The following is an 18,380-nucleotide window of genomic DNA, read 5'->3' as shown; positions in this document are numbered from 1 at the left end:
CCAGAGCACCCACAGGGACCTGAAGCCTTTAAGTACAATTATGCTTTTGAGGAAGAGGAGCTACATGCAGTTCTCAGGCTCCTTTGACCAATTTGAAGTCATCTTCAGCCCTTTCAACTCAACTTCTCCGAGCTGCAGAAACCTACCTTTTTCTGTCTTTTGGGAAACCCGCAAAAACTAGTGTGAAGCTGTACAATGCATTTTTTAAGGGTCAAGCTCACTCATCCAAAGATGCATCAGAGCGGGGGTGGGTGCATGGGGGGTGCATGGGGTGGGGGTCAGGCAGGGAGGGATGGAAGGTCTGTTTGCATCCGCAAAAGGTGCATTGGAAGTTACGTTGGAAAAATCTCTTCAGCCTTTATGTACCACGGTGGGCAGCCACGGGAGAAGGGAGGAGCCGACTGGGAAAGGAAGACAATAGAGTGCTGTGTTGCCTTGCTGTAAAAGCATGCTCTAAGCAAATAACGTGGCAAGCTCAGTCAGAGCACTGCTCAATTAGCCCCAGTGCTTAAAGGAGGGTCTCGGTGCAGCTGTCCGTGGCGGTGGACCTGGACAGCGGGAGCAAAGGCAAGCGCACTCTGGGGCACCCAGGAGCAAACCTGCAAGAATCCCAAATGGGAATTGACCTGGGAGGGAAAGTACAGCATGCTCCAACCTGATGCAAACCCATGCTTCTCGAACCGAGGGCTCAGGAGGGGGTTGGTGGGCCGTTCTAGAGAGAGGCGGTGCATGGAGACCACAGAGGAGGTGACCAAAAAAGTGAGTGCAGAGTTTTGTGCCGAGTGACCGACATATGGAACGTGTTAGCCAGAAGGGTTACAGGCTGGAGGAGCTCCTAGACTTTTCAGGGTGGGATGGGGGAGGGGGAAGCCTTCAGAAACACAAGGAGGTTTCTAAACAAAAGGAATTTGAGAAGGGTTGCAGAAATAATGAGAAATGCAAACTTGACCCAGAGTTTCTCTTTGTATCTCCCAGGCCTCTCCCTGGCCTGTCCTTACATGTTTCCAGTTCACAGGGACCACGAGGGCCACTGGAGCCGTATTCCTGACTTTAAGTGAGCCAAGCTAGCGGGGTGTGTGGGGGGCGTTGTACGTAGGACCCCCAGAGCCATCTGTCACTCCTCTGTGTGTAGGGGGACCATAGAGAGACCATCAAGCCCAGAGCCTTGTTTTGGACCCTGGTGGGTAGGCAGACTGCTAGCACTGGAGTGATCGGAGGATGGTGTACTCTGAGTCCCTTACTTTACAGAAGAGCAAACGGATGCCCGCGAGGAGGGCAAAAAGGCTCATCAAGGTCTCAGTGTGACAAATGGGAAAGCTGGCAGGAGCACCAGCCTCGGGATCCCTCTTAACTTGGAGTTTCTCCCCTTCTCAGCATCCTTCTCGCGACATACCACACAGACATGCATGCACACTCACAGACACAACACACACACACAGACACACACACACACACACACACACTCACACACAACACACTCACACAGACACATTCATACACAGACACACAACACACATTCTCACACACATTCACACACAGATATGCTCACACACACAGATATACACACTCACACACAGACATTCTCTCACACACACAAGCACACACACACGCGCTGCCTGGCCTATATCCCAACAGCACATGTATTGGCTGGAATTCCTCCTCTTCCCGGCCCCTGATGGCAGAGAGCTGCTGGCCATTGCCCCCGACCACTCTTGGGACAAATGGCCTGTACGATCATGGCGTGTTTCGTGGGCCTCTGTGTCACTACGAGGAAGCACTTTTTGAAACTGAGCGCTCGGGCCTCCTGCTTTCCCACAGTGCTGGCCTGGGACGCTCTGCCCCGTCCGCAGCACCATCTTCTTCCTTTCCCTGGCCGGTAGGAGGAAACAGTACGCTAGCGGTGGGGTTTAGCTCGCTCGGCGGGGAGAGTGGCAGGTAGGGTGGTTTCTAACATGGATCTAAGTGCAGACACCTCTGGAGCCAGTAGTGGTGGCTTTGGGAGGTGGGGAGCATTCTCTCCCACTCCCCCCGCTTTTCCCTAGCAGGTCAAAAAGCCACCTGTCCAGGGGACTTTAACTCAGCTGAAACCCTCTATTCAAGAAAGCCTTGTCTGCCTCTCCCTCCCTCCCTCTGTCTCTCTCTCTCTCTTTCTGTCTCTCACACACGCACACTGATACACAGTTACTCACCCTGAAGTCTCAAGGAGTAGAGGGTAGCTTCACACCTCTGTTTCGCAACGTGGCAGCCAGCCCATTGGGACTGCAGCACCTCAGCTAGAGCACACCTTCAGGGGGCTGATGCCTCCAAGGGACTTTCGTATTGTTGGTGTTCCAGCCTGAAGAAGTTAGTAGCACACCAGTAGTTGTCCCAGAGATTCATTTTAGATCCACCCTCCAGGAATTTACTCACACTCTTCTGAGCCAATTTAATGAAATGCCCTCACTGACACTAAAAGATGACACCTCTAATCCTCTGTAGATTTTCCAGCCCTGGGTGTTTGCTTCTCTTTTGCTGTGTAACAAACCACCCCAAACTTGGTGGCATAAAACAACAGCTATTTTATCATTTCTTATGATTCTGTGGGCCAGGAATTTGGGTAGAGCTGGGCTGGGTGATTCTTCTGGGCCATGGGGCCTTGACAGAGGTCACTTGGTGGTATTCGGTTGACTGACAGGCTGGCATGGATCAGCCAGGCCAGCTTCACTTGCAAGCCTAGTGCCTTGACGGGGCTGACTAGAAGGCCATCGAGGGGAGCCTCTCCAGCATGGTGGCCTCGAGACTCTCAGACAACCCACATGCCACTCAGGGCTCCAAGGACAGGCGGAAGGTGCATGGACCCTTACAGCCTAGCCTTGAAAGTCACAGTGTCACTTCCACCCTACTGGATTGGTCAAAATAGCCACAAGCCCCCACAGACAAGGGGAGGGCACAGAGACACCACCTCCAGATGGGAGGAGTGTCAAACATCGGCAGCGCCGGATTAAACTAGCAGCATGCTTGTACACAAAATCGGGCCTCAATGTATTTTCTAGATAGACCCTCTTGTAGAGTAGTGATTTACCCGCTTTTGGTATCTGAGATATCAAGAGAGACTCAATTTTTCTGAAACCTCCTCCCTCGAGCGTCCAAGAGTGTCTCCCGAGGCCAGTGTTCTGTGACTGCCCTGCAGTCCTGCCACCTCCAGCTTGTCGTCCTGAGAAGATGTGCAGCCACACTCAGGGCTCAGCATCCCTAGAGTCATAATGGTGGTTGTCTGGAATGCAGAGAAGATCTTCGGAGACAGATGAGTGTTCAAACGTAATGGAGAGCACTGGTCTTGAGGATGTTGAGGAACAGGGAGACCAAAGGAAGGAGAAAGCCATCAGGTTGGAGGTAAAGTCATCCAGAGTGGTGGCAGGATGAGAGATGGAAAGGAAAATGCAGGAAATCCCAAAGCCCTTGAGGAATGAGGCTGTCACAGATGATGGTGCTGGTGCTACACAGATATTTGTAAAAGGAAGAGGGAAGGCTTCTGCCTCCATGGGCTACCTCTTAGGCTGGGTCAGCCTGCAAGAACCCCAGCCCTCTCGTCGTGTAGCGTTAAACGTGCTGTGTTGGTCAGGCTTACCTGGGACCCCTGTGCCTCCTCGAGAAGCCCCGCTGGCAGTTGAGCCTTGTGGGCGGGTTTCCTTTCTCGTGTTCCTAAATATACTGTTCTGTGGCACAGGGCTGGTCCTCTGGGGAGCTGGGTTCTAGTTCTGGCCCTTCCACTAATTTCTTGTTTCATGTGGGGCAGGTCACATTCCCGCCATAGCCTTCCCGTGATATGAGAGTCCTAGTCCACTGGGATGCCAGTGCCTGGCTCCATAGCTTCAGACGGACACAGAGAAACAGGGAGGCCCATGAAATGAGACTAGTAATGAGGATTTTTTGGTCTGGTGAAGAAATAACTCAGAGTTGGCAGAGAGTAACAGAAGCATAGAGTATTCCAGCTAGAAAGAACCTTTGAAACTCTTTAGTTCAAGAATTCTTCACCTAGAATCACTGGGCTTTAGGGAGTCTGTGAACTGCCTTAAAATTTTTTTGCGAAATTTTGCCTTTATGTGCACAGGTATGTTTTTTAGAGGAAAGGTTCTTTAGCTTTTATCACATTCTAAAAAGGGTCAAAGACCCAGAAATGGTTAAGAAACACTGCTTTAGTCCACCAGCATTATGTCGTGTGATTCTCAACCAGGAAGGATCAGGCCACCCCAGATGGTATTTGGAAACGTGTGAATGCTTTTTTTTGGTTGTCACGATGACTGGGGGACAGGTCTGATATTTAGTAGGTGGGGCCAGAGCTTCATGTGTGGGGGACAAAACTGAACAATGAAGAACGGTCCTGCCCCACATCCCAGTAGCACGGCTACAGAGAAATACCATTAGGAATGGAGACCCCAAGATGAGCAATGATTCTCCCATGGCCACAAAGCTGGTTAGTGGCAGAGTTGGTTTTTACTCATAAATTGGAGCAAGAGGTGTGCCGAGAGTCCACATTATTTTGTTTCTCCTTACCAATAGCAAATATACTAAAATCTATGAAAACCAAAGAATCAGAAATCTGTCTCACCTCCAAAAATCCATCAATTTTCAAAAAGGATCCCAGTGTTCTTGGTCTTCTTTACCATCCAATAAGGAAAGAGGAAAGGAATAGTTTATGTTTTGGGAAACTAAAGCGTAGGTAAATGAGCCTGTTAGCCCCATGATATGTAGATATGCTTTTCAACTACTTGAGTTGGTGATGCCAACCATACACTGTGAAATGTCCTCGCTGCATTTCAGAGGAGCTGTCTTGGATGTCTCTTTCTCTAAAAAAGGAAAGAAGCATTAATACACCAGCATGGTGCTCGCTGCCTAGTTCACTGCAGGCAAGTGGCAGGTGCCTTAGCGTTTCTGGAGTGAATTGGGTGGTATTTCTAGTAAGACCTGTGAGGTCACACAGACAGGGGTTTGAATCCTGGCTCTGCCTCTCAATTGATATGTGATCTCAGACAAAATGACTTAATCCTTCTGAACCTCAGTTTCCTCAGATGAAAAGTGGGGATAATAATCATCTCTGTGAGGATTAATTGAGATAATCCACATGAAATGTCCCACAAAGTCTCTAGCATATGGTGCCGCTCAATAAATGCTAGCTGTTATTACAAGTGATGATTATTACTGTGTCTGTGATTAAAGACAGCTTTGGGTTCAGAGTGTGGGTGCCAAAATTGCTTTCAGAGTACAAGCTCCGGGTTGGTTTTTCATCTCATCCTGCTGCCCAAAACAAGTCAGTAGACTGTTTGAGACTGGAGTCACGAGGTTTATGAAGTGCCTACCACACACTCCAGTTTCAGTGGAAGATTGATTTTCTTTCTGTGTGCACATTCCATCATCGCCTCACTTGTGGGCGAGAAGAGGCTCAGGAAATCACACACAGATGTCTCTCCTGCCTCAGTTTCCTGGCCTGTGAGGGTGTTCAGGTGAATGATGGCAGCCAGGGTGAGCAGAGGGGACAGATGCCCAGCAGAGTGGAAGGAAGCCTTGGCCCTCAGAGTCTTCAGACATTGCAGTTTCCTGGAGAGGAGATCCAGACCAAAGACCGCCACAGCCCATTTGCCAATCCCTCATCCTCATGAAAGGAGGTTGGCTCTGGGGCTGGGGGAGGCATGAGGGGGAGACAGTGGCTTTATTTGACACAAGCCTGATCACCAGCCCTGGAGGAAACAGGCTGCCATCTGACCATAGTTAACTGCGGTCAAGTGCCCGAGGGGCCAAACCATTATGGTTTGAGCTAATGCCGGCCTTGCTGCTGCTGCTCCGGTTGATGCATAGTCAAGGCTTGGGCGTTGCCAAGCCAGCTGTGGTCTTGGTTTGGAAGAGGCATCCAGAGTGTGAACGGAAGTTGTGCTTTGGGATTCCCCTTAGCTTCTAGCTCTCAAGATAAAACCAACTTCCTTATTCTGACATTTTGAGACCCATTCTTGGCTGAGTAGACAAGATAGATATTTTATCATCATCATCATTATTTGTTATAATTATTAAAGATCAATTACTCAGCAGCCCCTACTTTGTAATAACATTAACTTACAGCTATCTAACACTTTGCAGGTAATGCATATGCTTGACACATAAACCCAACTCAAACATGAGGCATAAATCTAAAACAAAAAGGTTGACTTGGGGCAGTTATTCTCTGATGCTGTTTGACACCAGCTGTACCCCCAACTCTCTGTGTAGCTGTAGCTCCCTCCCCTGTGTGTTTTCACATTTGGAAAATGGAGTTAACCCAGAGGCAGAAAATAAAACCAAAATCATGTCTCAGAATATTAAATGATACAGTAATTTGGAAATAACCTGACTGTAACCCATCCTCGTCTTGGAGGGGGGGGCTACAGTGCGTGTGCATGTGTGTGCATGCACGCACATACAAGCCCATGCATGCACACTTTTATGCACAATGGTGGATGAGTATTAGTGCCCAGAACAAAGAAATCTAAATTTACTAGATAAATCCTATAATGGCCAGTAGCTGGATTGACTCAAATTTTCTCTGCAGAGCCTTCCTCGTCCACCCTCAGGCCATGAAATGAGAGTTTGTAGCATGCAAAGGATAAAGTAAATCTGGGTTTCCCGGGGCTTGTGGCGGCATACCACGCTCCTTTCAGATCTCTTTGCCAAGACGGGGCCAAGCCAGAGGGTTCCTTGGCCTGGGGAGTAGCTACACTACCTTCCTCTTGGAGCTGCTGGTGCACATTGTTTTGACATGCGCCATACCTTCTGTCGCTCGCTTCTCGGGGCCAGGGGCGGGTATGCTTTGAACAATGTAAAATTGCTCTTCCAACAGCTGTGCAAAGCAAACTCACAGCTGTCAACTTCCAGCTCAGTGCACCAGGCGTGTTTCTGGATTTAGGCTCTTGGCCTTTCAGTGGTCTCTATTCCTCATTGTCTGGCCTCTAAGAGGGACCAATTTCAGAAATTCCTTTCTGAGGGAGGTGGGTCAACCTTCTGAGGTTCTCTATTTTGTTTTGTTTCATCCTGGAATACGCCTTCCCTATGAATGGTGCACCTTGTTTCCACTGGGAAGCCAGCATCTCCTGAAAACTGAGGACTCGTCCTACTCCAGATTTTGGACCCGGGGTTGTCCATGTCAGTTAGTTTCAGAGCCCTGAGTTAATTAAGTTGTAACAAGAGGAACTATGCAGAATGAGGAATTTTTAAAGAACAGGATAGGAATCCGTCTGCCTGCCTGTGCTCTCGCCTGTTTGGACTCTGTAGATGCAGACCTGTCCGGGGGTCAGGGGTCTCACCAAATCCAGCACAGAGAGGGCCGCTCTCCCTCCTCGAGATCACTGATCGCTTTTGGTTTGGGGGAATTTAGAGCATGCTCATCGGCATCTTTTGGTGACTTGCTCTCTGATCTCGGCTCTATTTCTTGCCCTCTCTAGAGCTCAATGTATGTATTTTTGTGCTTCCTAAGGCAGGGACTGTGATAATTGCCACCCCTCCAGAGGTGTGCTCAGAGTGAATGGGGCGGGTTGTAGAAAAGCGCGTAGGGGAGACAGTGCCGTGGAAACCCGCACAGCCCTGTTCGTGTGAGTTCATTTCTCATTTACTCCTTGTAGCCATTCCAAGTCACTCCTTCCCTTCATCCTTTTACAAGCATTTCCCTCCCATGTTGGTTTTGGATTCATCTTGCCCCCAGTGAGTTAACCTACGTGTTTCCAGTTTGAATCTCATTGTGCTATTTCCAGGTTGCCAACCCCCCCGGGTGCTGGAGAGTAATTGGTCTGTCCTCACCACTGTTTGCAGCACCTTCCCTTTGAGTGTCATCTGTGCATTTTAATTAATCTGCCGCTTTTTCCTCTCTCCTGCTTCCGGATCATTAATAAAGAGATTAACCAAAACCAGACCAATCCCCAGTGGAGGCTCCGCCAGGATCTCTCTCTCCCGGCTCCCAGCCTTGTTATGGGTCAGAACATCTTCATGTGGCCCCACTGACTAATTTTTAGGCCTCGGGGCCTGTGTTCAGAACAAAGCCAATTTGAATTAATTTTGCAATTAAGATACGGGGAACAAGCTTCGCCAGTCTTTTATGGCCTTCCTTTAGTATTTCCACCACATTCCTCTCACTTGTGTCATTCTCCTTTACTTCTATCGCTTTCCCACCTCTCTCCCTTTCCAATCCCTGAACAAGATATTAAGGTTATTTGGCAGGATGTGGTCTTCTGAGCCCTTAGCATTAGTCAGAGACCATGTCGTAGCTGCAGAAATTCTCCAAAGAATTAGGCCCTTCTGGATACAGCTGGACAATGTCCTCGTTAACCCCAGCCAGAGAATGCATTTGCCTCCAGAGGATGTGGCTTGACCAGAAATAATGAAATGTCTTGAATTTGCATATTTAAAACTTGGCAAATTAAAAAATGACTCCACATTTGATCTCATGCCTTCTCCCTGAGGAGAGCTAGAACAGAGGCTTTATGCCTTCTCTGTAAGTCATCCTGATTTCCAGGGCTGGTGCCAAACCCAGGGCTTGAGAAGGTATGTCTAGTGCTCTGTCCACCACAACACACGGCCTCTGCAGGGATGGGTGACCTGCAGAGGGATTGACCTTGGAGAGCATCAGGCCCAGGAGGGACAGGTGTCAACTGAATTTTGTTTCCTTTCCTGGGAAACAACTTTCATAGGGAATATGAGAGAAGGAAAGAGGAGTGGTGGCCTCATGTCCCTGGAGATGCTGCCTGGAGCTGAGGCTTCCTGGGGAGGTGCTCGATCTGCTGGGGGGCAGCTGCCCTGGCTCCAGACTTGGAACGTGAGCTTCCTCAGGAATGTTTGAGAGCAGAGACAGACAGAGAGACAGCACAGCATAATTGTTAAGGGCATCGACTCCAGAGCCAGACCGTGATCAAATCCCGGCACTACCGCTTGTTAGCTGGTTCTTAAACCATGTTGTGCCTCATCTAAAGTGGGAAGTGTAAGCACTTACCTCAGAGGAGTTGTTATCAAGATTAAAGATTTAATGTATGTCAGTCCTGGCACATAACATGTTTGTTCTTGATGCTCCCCTCTGACCAGGCTAAAAATTTACACCATACATGTGCCATAAGCGAGGTCTTTCGGTGCATGGTCTGGAGGAGGTGCTCCTGTGTCGGCAAGCTAGTCCTGGAGAGGTCAGGTGGAACTTGGTGGATACAGCCCCCTTCTCTTTGTGTGTGACAGGACAGCCACGGGCGCTTGCCGGGGGCTCAGAGCCTGTACCACTCCCCACCCCAGCTTCCTTGTCCATTTCAGCTGCTTCCCAAATACCCAAAAACCCTCCGTGTGTATTGTAAACTAAGCCAAAAAGGAGGAATCAGAAATTGCTCTCTTTTGAGTATTTTGAGGGATGGTGAAACCTTGTAGGAATGCTGCACCAGAGACTGAGAAAACACCATATGTGGGAAAGCGTTTCTAAGTGAGGGAAATAGCATATGCAAGTTGGTCGGGATCTTGGAAAACTCCGAGCAGGGGGAACGAGCACTGGGGAGAGTGTAGGAAGGGGCTTTACCGAGGTCTTTAACAGGTCTTTTTCCAATTATAGCCAAGAAGAGCCTGGGGACCATGGCCTACTTCAGAGCCAGGGCCTGTATTTTCTTTGGGAAAAGAAGGCAGAGTTGATTGGCTTCCAAACCAGGCTTGGCAGAAGGCCATACAGGCTCTCAGGCCAGTAAGCAGTGTCTTTGGTTGGTCTTGATCGTAGTAGGCGCTCATTCAATAAACAGACATTGAGACTCTGCAACGGTCCAGCCTTGCACTAGGCATCAGGCACGTGTGGATGAAAAAGACATGGCCCTGTCATCAAAGAGGGGACATAGCGACAATGAGAACACAAAAGGTTAATTGCTTAAATGGGGGTCTCTGTAAACTACAGTGACCACCAGAGAAGGAGCATATAAGTCTCTCTAAATTGGAAAATTCAGTGATGTGCCCTGCCCGCGTCGACCTGGCACTGCCTTCCCTTTTGTACAACCCCACTCCAGGGAACTAGTTCTCTGGTGCCTTGTATGTGTGCATGGAGGGCAGGCGTGCAGCGTCTCTGCTGCCACAGATAATTCAGGTTCATGTTCAGTGAATGTTTCCAATGTATCACTATGTGCCAAATACTGTGCTAAGTGCTCCCATGTAGAGTTCATTATTTACCCGTCACAATAATCTTGATTATGCACAAGCCACATGATTTTTGTTGCACTTAAGAATCGAGTGTCCTCCATCATTCTTTGCCATGATTTAGCAGTCTGACCTTACGCAATTCACTTTACCACTGCTCCAGGCCTCAGTTTCCTTATTTCTAAAATTAAGGAGGTTATCTAGAGTCTTTCGCACCTTCAAATGTCTGTGTTTTGGTGAGTTCTACTAGTAACATTCCTGGGCTTGCTCTCTAGAAATCTAAAAGCAGGCTATCAAGGTGGAGTCCACAGGGAGCCTGCTGGTTTTTAATGCAGCCTTGCAAATAGTTTGGAAACGCTTACCAGCCTGCGGATGATTTACTCCCAGTACTTATTCCAAAGTATCATGGCAAGTTTTTGGATTTGATGGTAAAAAACAGTACAGATCCAAAAACGGATAGGACCTACGCTAAGGGACATTTGGGAAATTTTTGTATTATTAATTTTTTTCATTTGTCCCACCCAACCCCCACCAGTGGTGGCCTGATTTCTTTGTGCTGAGTTTGTGTGCTTGAGACCTGAGAGGGGGAAAGGTTTTCTAAAAGAGTCAGGAGACGTGCGTTGTAATCCATCAAATGCCGTGGGGCTCCCAGAGGTAATGCCCACCAAGGTGAGGTGATGGGAACAGCCCACCCAGGTACAAGGAGTAGTATTGTCTGTAGAGAATTTAAAAACAATAATAAAATCAACTAAAAGTCAATCTACTTTTTATGATCAGTGCTTTGGCAATTCTTAACAATATCAGTGATAAAATATTCCTCCCTGATGATCTTGACCTCTCCCATTGCCCCATTTAGTTCACCCACTCCTTGGTCGCTGCCGCCCAGAGGAGGAAAACAGGCAGTCCCCAAGGCCTTTCCATTCTCCACAACCCCAGGCTCTCCCCGCCAGATTGTAGCTGAAGTCATTGCTCCTGTCCACAGTTCTCAACAGGACACCCTGCCACACCATGCTCTGTGGGCTTTGCCCATCCCTCCTGACCAAAATGGACTTCTACTCGTACCTTCGAACAGTTTCACCGAGATAGAAGGTCTTCGTTCCTGCAGCCAGGGCTGGCTTCATGGACATGCAGCCAGCGCTGTTGCACAGGGTCCTTCACTCAGAAAGGGAACCCCACACTCAGAAAGAGACTCCACACTCAAGGTTTAATGCTCTGTGGTCGCCATCTTGAAACTCTTAAGAATTTTATCTTTGAATATGTGTTCTGCAAGTGAAGTCCAATGGGACAATGGAACATGCACCTGGGGCTCAAAGCATTCGCTCAAACATGGTCATGCCTCCTACCATGGTCATGCCTCCTGCCATCATCCTGCCTCTGAATAATTTTTGCACTAGGCCCTGCAAATTATGTGGCTGGTTCTGCCTTCAGCCACCCTCACTTCCATCTCTAACTCACTGCACGCAGACCTCCACCTCTACCTGTGTTCACTGTGGTGAGGATACAGGGGAGAGGCACAGACACAAACAGAAAGGAAGGGGCTCCTGGCCTTGGAGAAAAGAGAATCTAGTGAGTAAGCCATGTAGTGCCTTGAGGGATGCAATACCTGCCACCCCAGCCATTCGGGAAGCGTGCCGCGGGGATGCAGAGGAAATGGCAGTTGCTGCTGTTGGGGAGCGTTGTAGAGAAGCTAACATTTGAACCAGGCACTGAAGGATGAGCAAATGTGCACAGGAGAGGTGATGAAAGTGTGAAGGGTACAGGGAACAACACGTGCACGGAGTCGTAAAGCTTATTCAAGGAGCTTTTGAGTAGTGAACGGGGCTAGAGCATGGGGTGCTTCGTAATAAGCTGAAAGGGAAGGTTGGGCCCGGAGTGCAAAGAACCTCTCTCTACCCAGGGGTGTCTCTCCTCTTCTTTAAACTGCAGTGTAGGTTTTCCTCGTCTATAAAATGAAGGAGTTGGATTGAATGCTCTCCTCCCTCTAATACCCTTTGGTTCCACATGCAGGCCACCGCCCATAACGAGGCTTGCTTTTGCATCCCCAGTCCATCAGCACCATCCATCATTCTTGCTGTCAACTCACCCTTGTCATTACCTTCCTCATCTATACATCCACTCTTATTCTATTTGGGACCTCTCTCCACTAACCACACTTGATCTGTTTCCCTGTGAGCAGATGTCCTGTGTACTCTTAGCTTACAATGGCTGGGCTTTGGGGGGATTTAATAAATTGTTTTTTGATATGCTCTCAGTCCCAAATTATTTTATTGCAGCTCTATTCTATTTTGGTGGGGAGAGGGAGGTGTAATTCTAGATGCATGTATGCCATACTTCTTGTGTTGTTCCAGTTTCATTTTGTTGGGCCTGCAAGTTGAAGGAAATGTCACTTATATGCAGAATGGGTGGGAGTTGAGTTATCCCGTGGGAACCATCTTTCTAGGGTAATGCAATTCCTAGGGTGATCTCTAGGGCTGGGCAGCAAAGCTAGAGTCCTTCTCTCAGCTTTGACCTTGAAGGACTCAGTGGTCCAGAGAGTGGTTCCCATGGAAGGAAGATGGTCCCTTCTCAGAGACAGGCCAGGAGGTGGGAGGAGGAAGTTGGAACAAAGTGCCTGTGATGTTGTTGGCCTCTGGGGACAGGAGAACAGTTCTTCAGACAAAATAGGGAGTGGCTGCGGCTGTGAGTCCTGGGAGCAAGTTGACAGGGCAGGCTTGGATGTGGGTTGTTGGTAAGAGGGACTGCTTTTCTATTTCTTGTGTCACCTTTGTTTATTTCCCTTCTATTTTCCCCCTGGATTTAGCAAAGTCTTTCTGGAAATACCAAAGGTGAACCAAGGGAAGGGTTTTTATTTTCCATGCCCAGACAGAGCTCTAAAGAGGAAACAGTGTACCCCTGGGGGCTAGTGAGGTGGTGGTAATGGTCATTAAAGAATGCATTCCTCCAGGCGGGTGGTGTGAATCACAGGGGACAGGTCAGGTCACTGGTGCAGCCACCCCTTCCCACCTGGAGAGGTTGGAGAGTGCCAGCCTTCGGAAAACCTGGGCTTTGCTCTAGTGAGGGAGAGACCGTCAAGGCAGGCATCTCGAGGTCAGCCCTGTAATTCCGCCAGGACTCAACGGAAACCCTGTGCCGAGGTTCCTCTATGGCAACAGAATGAGAGCGTTGATCGGTTAAAATGCCACTTACACAAGGAGATAACAGAATTATAAATATAAACACTAAAAGAAATGTTTTGTAATGGAAACTTTAAAAAGCCAAATGAGAAAAAATTAATCAACGAGGAATCTTGCCATTCAGGACAAGCCGAGCCCATTGATGTGAGCTGATTGTTGCTGCATCTCCATCTTCTGCAAGTAGAGCTTTGCAGTGCTGCTGTCTTGTGAAGGGGGTCTCCGGGGAGCAGTTGGGTGCCCTGGGTAAGCTTGGCAGAACACCCCGAAACTCAGGCCCTCTCAGAGTGGGCTGTGGCCGCACATGTTCATTGACCAGGGTAGGAGAATGGCTCCACTGGGCCTGGCCAGGGATGAGCCGCAATATAGAGGCAGCTGACCCAACCCCCAGCCTCAGGGCCTTCATTCCTTTGAGAGACCCCAGGGGCTGCATTGCAGGGGACAGTAGAGCTATATTTCTTGGGACAATTGCAAGGCTGCTGCTGATGATAAAAGACTGTAAATACATGTTTATAATTTTCAGGTTCAGTTTCTTCATAATTTGCCAAGGTGAAGTGGACTGTGGTCCTTCCAGGCTCCGGTGAGGTTTAAAGGAGTGGAAGGACACACAACAGAAGGCTGTGATATAGTGGACATCAGATGCGGGTGCACGAGGTGCTGTCTGTCTGGGAGAGAAAGCAGAGGCCAGAGCTAGAGTGCCGTCCTCATCCTGCCTCTGCCTCTGATGCTCTTTGTGATCTGGTCCTAGGAGGAGACCTAACCCTTCTATACAGTATTTCTTCTCTCCATTAACATTTTTGATATTTTGTTAAAGAAATGATTTTGTCCTCTCTCTCTCTCATTTTCACAACCCACATGCAGACACACATACACTTCTCTTTCCCTGTGACACAGCCACGATGCTAGAAGAAAGATTGTTGAGTGAAGGCACATGGAAGTCTAGGAGAGAAGGTGCTTTAGAGATTCAGAGGACTTGTATTAAAGCGGTATTTCCCAGGGTGGGGGAAGAAATAGACAACCTGTGTCTGGACATCGGAGAGGAGTTTTGGTGCCTGCCGAAGGTGGTAATACCCTGTTATCTCCTGCCTTCACAGGTAGCTGGTCCCAGAATGATGTGGACTCAGCTGCCACAGCCTGCTAGTAACACCTGTGTTTCCTTTTCAGCTCTTACAGGTGAACAAGGTGATGTCCATCTTGCTTTATGTGATATTTCTCGCTTATCTCCGTGGCATCCAAGGGAACAACATGGATCAGAGGAGTTTGCCAGAAGACTCACTAAATTCCCTGATTATTAAGCTGATCCAGGCAGATATTTTGAAAAACAAGCTCTCCAAGCAGATGGTGGACGTTAAGGAAAACTACCAGAGCACCCTGCCCAAAACAGAGGCCCCCCGAGTGCCAGAGCCGGGAGAGCCCGCCAAGTCGGAATTCCAGTCGATGATTGCCATGGACACCGAGCTGCTGCGGCAACAGAGACGCTACAACTCCCCTCGGGTCCTGCTGAGCGACAGCACGCCCTTGGAGCCCCCGCCCTTGTATCTCATGGAGGATTACGTGGGCAACCCCGTGGTGGCGAACAGAACCTCGCGGCGGAAGAGGTACGCGGAGCACAAGAGTCACCGAGGGGAGTATTCCGTATGTGACAGCGAGAGTCTGTGGGTGACCGACAAGTCATCGGCCATCGATATTCGGGGACACCAGGTCACGGTGCTGGGGGAGATTAAAACCGGCAACTCTCCCGTCAAACAATACTTTTATGAGACGAGATGTAAAGAAGCCAGGCCTGTCAAAAACGGTTGCAGGGGGATCGATGACAAACACTGGAACTCTCAGTGCAAAACGTCGCAGACCTACGTCCGAGCACTGACGTCAGAGAACAATAAACTTGTCGGCTGGCGGTGGATACGGATAGACACCTCCTGTGTGTGTGCCTTGTCGAGAAAAATCGGAAGAACATGAATTGGCATCTCTCCCCATATATAAATTATTACTTTAAATTATATGATATGCATGTAGCATATAAATGTTTATATTGTTTTTATATATTATAAGTTGACCTTTATTTATTAAACTTCAGCAACCCTACAGTATATAAGCTTTTTTCTCAATAAAATCAGTGTGCTTGCCTTCCCTCAGGCCTCTCCAATCTGTTAAACCTTATTTTGTGCCCCGGCTCTCAGGGGCCGCTCTGTAAAATCTGTGTACGCCAGTATTTTGCATTCAGTATTGTCAAGGCCATGACTGTCGTTTTAGTAAACTTGTTAAAATCAGATGATGTCAGACGTGTGTATAGACACAGTGATATCCCCTCTTCTGGTATACTTCATGTTTGATGAATTAATTAAAAGGACTGTTACCACCTGCATTGAAAATGACACCTGGCGGCTTTGAGCTCCGCTCTTGGTTCTGGCCAGCCAGCTCGCGGTCAAGGACTTGCTCCCCTTTCTTTGCTGTCAGTGTTGCCAATTAGCATGATGATTTGCTCCACTGTCGTGGTCCAGGAACGATAACAATGAACCCGGCAATCTTAGTTTTGGAAGTTTCTTTTCAGCACGTTTGTTGTTTTGGGGTTTGGAGGTGTTTGAGGGTTGGATTTTTTTTGGCTTTAGTTTTTGTTTTGCTTTTTGTAAGTGGTTTTTATCCTTTTAGGCACATAGAAAAAAAACTTGAACTATTTGTAACAGAATAATTGTATGGTTACCCAGAAGTAAACTGAAATGGATCGGGAGTAATCTACACACACAAAAGAATTTACTGCCACGAAATCCTCAGGGCCGGTGGCCTGCCCCTCCTCTGGAGGCCCCTCCTAGAGCTGCATGAGGAACTGGAAAATGCTCGTCCTTTGGAGTCAGTCCTGGGTTCAAATTCCAGCTTCTCCCCTGTGACTTGGGGCCAGATTTTGAAGGCTCTCTGAGCCTAGGTCTCCTGGGGTCAGAAAGTCAGAGGGGGATTCTTGCCTCTCTCACAGGGCCATCAAGAGGCTTCAGCGGAATAACCACTGTGGGCTTCCTAGCAGAGGGTAGGCATGCGAGAACGAGAGCTCCTTGTCCCTTCCCTCCTCTCCTTTCTTAGGTATTGTGTTCCTCCGTATTATTTTTGGTTGATTCATCACCTTGGATGTAAAAAGCCCAAATGGAAGGAAGCTTCCCAGTGCCTACTGAGTTCCAGAAGGGTCCACAACAGCCGAGCGGTCACTGTGGCAATGGCCACACCTGTCCTGCCAAGGGCAGGCCTGAGGAGGACACTAGTGGTGTCCCCCAAGGAATTTGTTGATTCCCTTTTTCCACTGGGAAGCAGTTCGTCCTCTTGGGGCTGGAGCCTAAGGACTCTATCTCCTGTCTTGTCAGAGGCACAGGTGCCCACTGTCCCACTCCAGAAGCTGCCAGTCTTCCCTGAAACCCTGTCCTGTGCCTTTCCTTGATCGCCTAGCCTTCAAGGCCTGCATGTGCTCTCTCCATCCAGAGCAGACCATGCCCCAAGATCTCTCCAACACAGGCCTAATAGAATATGTGTCCTTTATGTGACGTGAGCCTCTTGAAACAGGCTCAGCAAATCGCAGTGGCTTTGGTTAAGAGCATCATACTGCACTAGATTCTGGATGCTCAATATATGAGGGCAGGAAATAAGGAATTTGCCACGTACCCACTATGTGCTGGGCACTTTCAGATACTGCCACCATTGCTCTCACAAATCCTTGAGGTAGCCATGATCATCTCCATTTGCAAGTAAGGAAACTGAGGCTGGAGGATTTAACGCACCCGTGGTCGCTGAGCAGGAAAGTGGCAGAGGGAAGATTTAATCCCTGGTTGAGTGATGACGCAGGCCTGTTTCATCCTCACTCCTCCCTCCCTTCCCTTTTCTGCAGGGCAGCGTTGCACTTCAGAATGAATATTACCGGCCTAGAGAAATGAAAAGCATCATCCTCTGCCTGGAAAACTTCTGTAGCTCTTGCTTCATGAGCCTACATCAGGAACACAGTAAACCGCTGCTAGGATAACGGGAGTCTTACGTTCGTCAGTTCTCAGGCTGGAGTTGAGGAGGCTTTATGCTCCTCTTCTGGAACTTCTGTTCCAAGTGGGCACAGAACCTGTCTAGAGGGTCTAGCTGCCTGGGAAGATGGGCTTGGGTGATGGAGGTCCCAGACTGCAGCCTGGGAAGGCACAGTCCCTAAACAGCAAAGGCAAGTCCTGGGCCCTGTCTTGAATGGAAGGAGTTTGCCTGCATGTCTAGAGCGAGTCTGAAGCAGCATGCCTCTGGGGTATGTGCAACTTCCTTTGAGGAGGAAGTAAACCTGAGGATGAGATGAAAACTTACTTTCCTGAAAGGAACTCTGGGCTTCAGGCCATGTGACAGCTCTGCACCTCCCGTGCTGGGTGGCAGGGCAATGAAGTGTTACCTAGTTCCATTTAGGTAACTTTTTTGGCATAAGAGGGCATTCAAGTGCTGCCAAAGTCAACTTAGGCTTATGCGCCCAAGGTAGAGCCTTCCTCAAGGTTCATAGGAGGCCTGTTTGTCTCGAGTGTACACATTTTCCATTGCAATAGGTTGGAAGTAAACTCATCTCTGAGACAGGGGAGTCTTGGAGGGCTGGTGTCTGGCTCCTGGAAAACTCCACACTCTCCTTCATCTTCCCTTGTTGCTTAGTTTCTTGCTGGAGCCTCACTAAACAGAGAGGTGGACTGCAGTGTGAGGAACTTGATTGGATAGGAGGAGACAGGTTCTGGCCCAGCTTTGTTGCCAATAGTTGCATGACCTTGAGTAACTCACCTGTCCTAATAGGGGCTTTCAGCATCATGAGATTCTCCTGCAGGGAGGGGCAGTGTCCAGACAGGACAGTCCTCACTTCCTTAATAAATGCTACAGTGAGAAGCTCGGTGGGCCGTTGGTGGGGGCTTCTCTCTGCCCTCTCATAAGTCTCTAAGGTTCCCCCCTTTACAGGCTGTGTGAACTTGAGCAAGTTGCTTAACCTCTCTGAGCCTTTGTTTCCTCTTCTGTAAAATGAAGATAGTGCCTACTTCATAAGATTATTTTGCAATGTAATGAAGACATCCAGTTCCTGACATGTAA

General features: G+C 48.8%; 1 protein-coding gene across 1 annotated transcript in view; it reads left to right on the top strand.

The window, feature by feature from the left end:
* The window catches only part of NTF3 (neurotrophin 3), a 65,127-nt gene extending 49,686 nt beyond the window's left edge, over positions 1–15,441 (top strand). Inside the window, exon 2 of the mRNA XM_004438741.2 lies at positions 14,478–15,441. Within this exon, the coding sequence (XP_004438798.2) occupies positions 14,478–15,272 (795 nt within the window). The 3' untranslated portion in view covers positions 15,273–15,441. The remainder of the gene's footprint in view (positions 1–14,477) is intronic.
* The last annotated feature ends 2,939 nt before the right edge of the window (positions 15,442–18,380 follow it).

The sequence above is a fragment of the Ceratotherium simum genome, chromosome 17, assembly GCF_057802395.1.
Source record: "Ceratotherium simum simum isolate JZ-2026a chromosome 17, ASM5780239v1, whole genome shotgun sequence".
NCBI lineage: Eukaryota > Metazoa > Chordata > Mammalia > Perissodactyla > Rhinocerotidae > Ceratotherium > Ceratotherium simum.
This window is presented reverse-complemented; position numbering and strand designations above follow the sequence as displayed.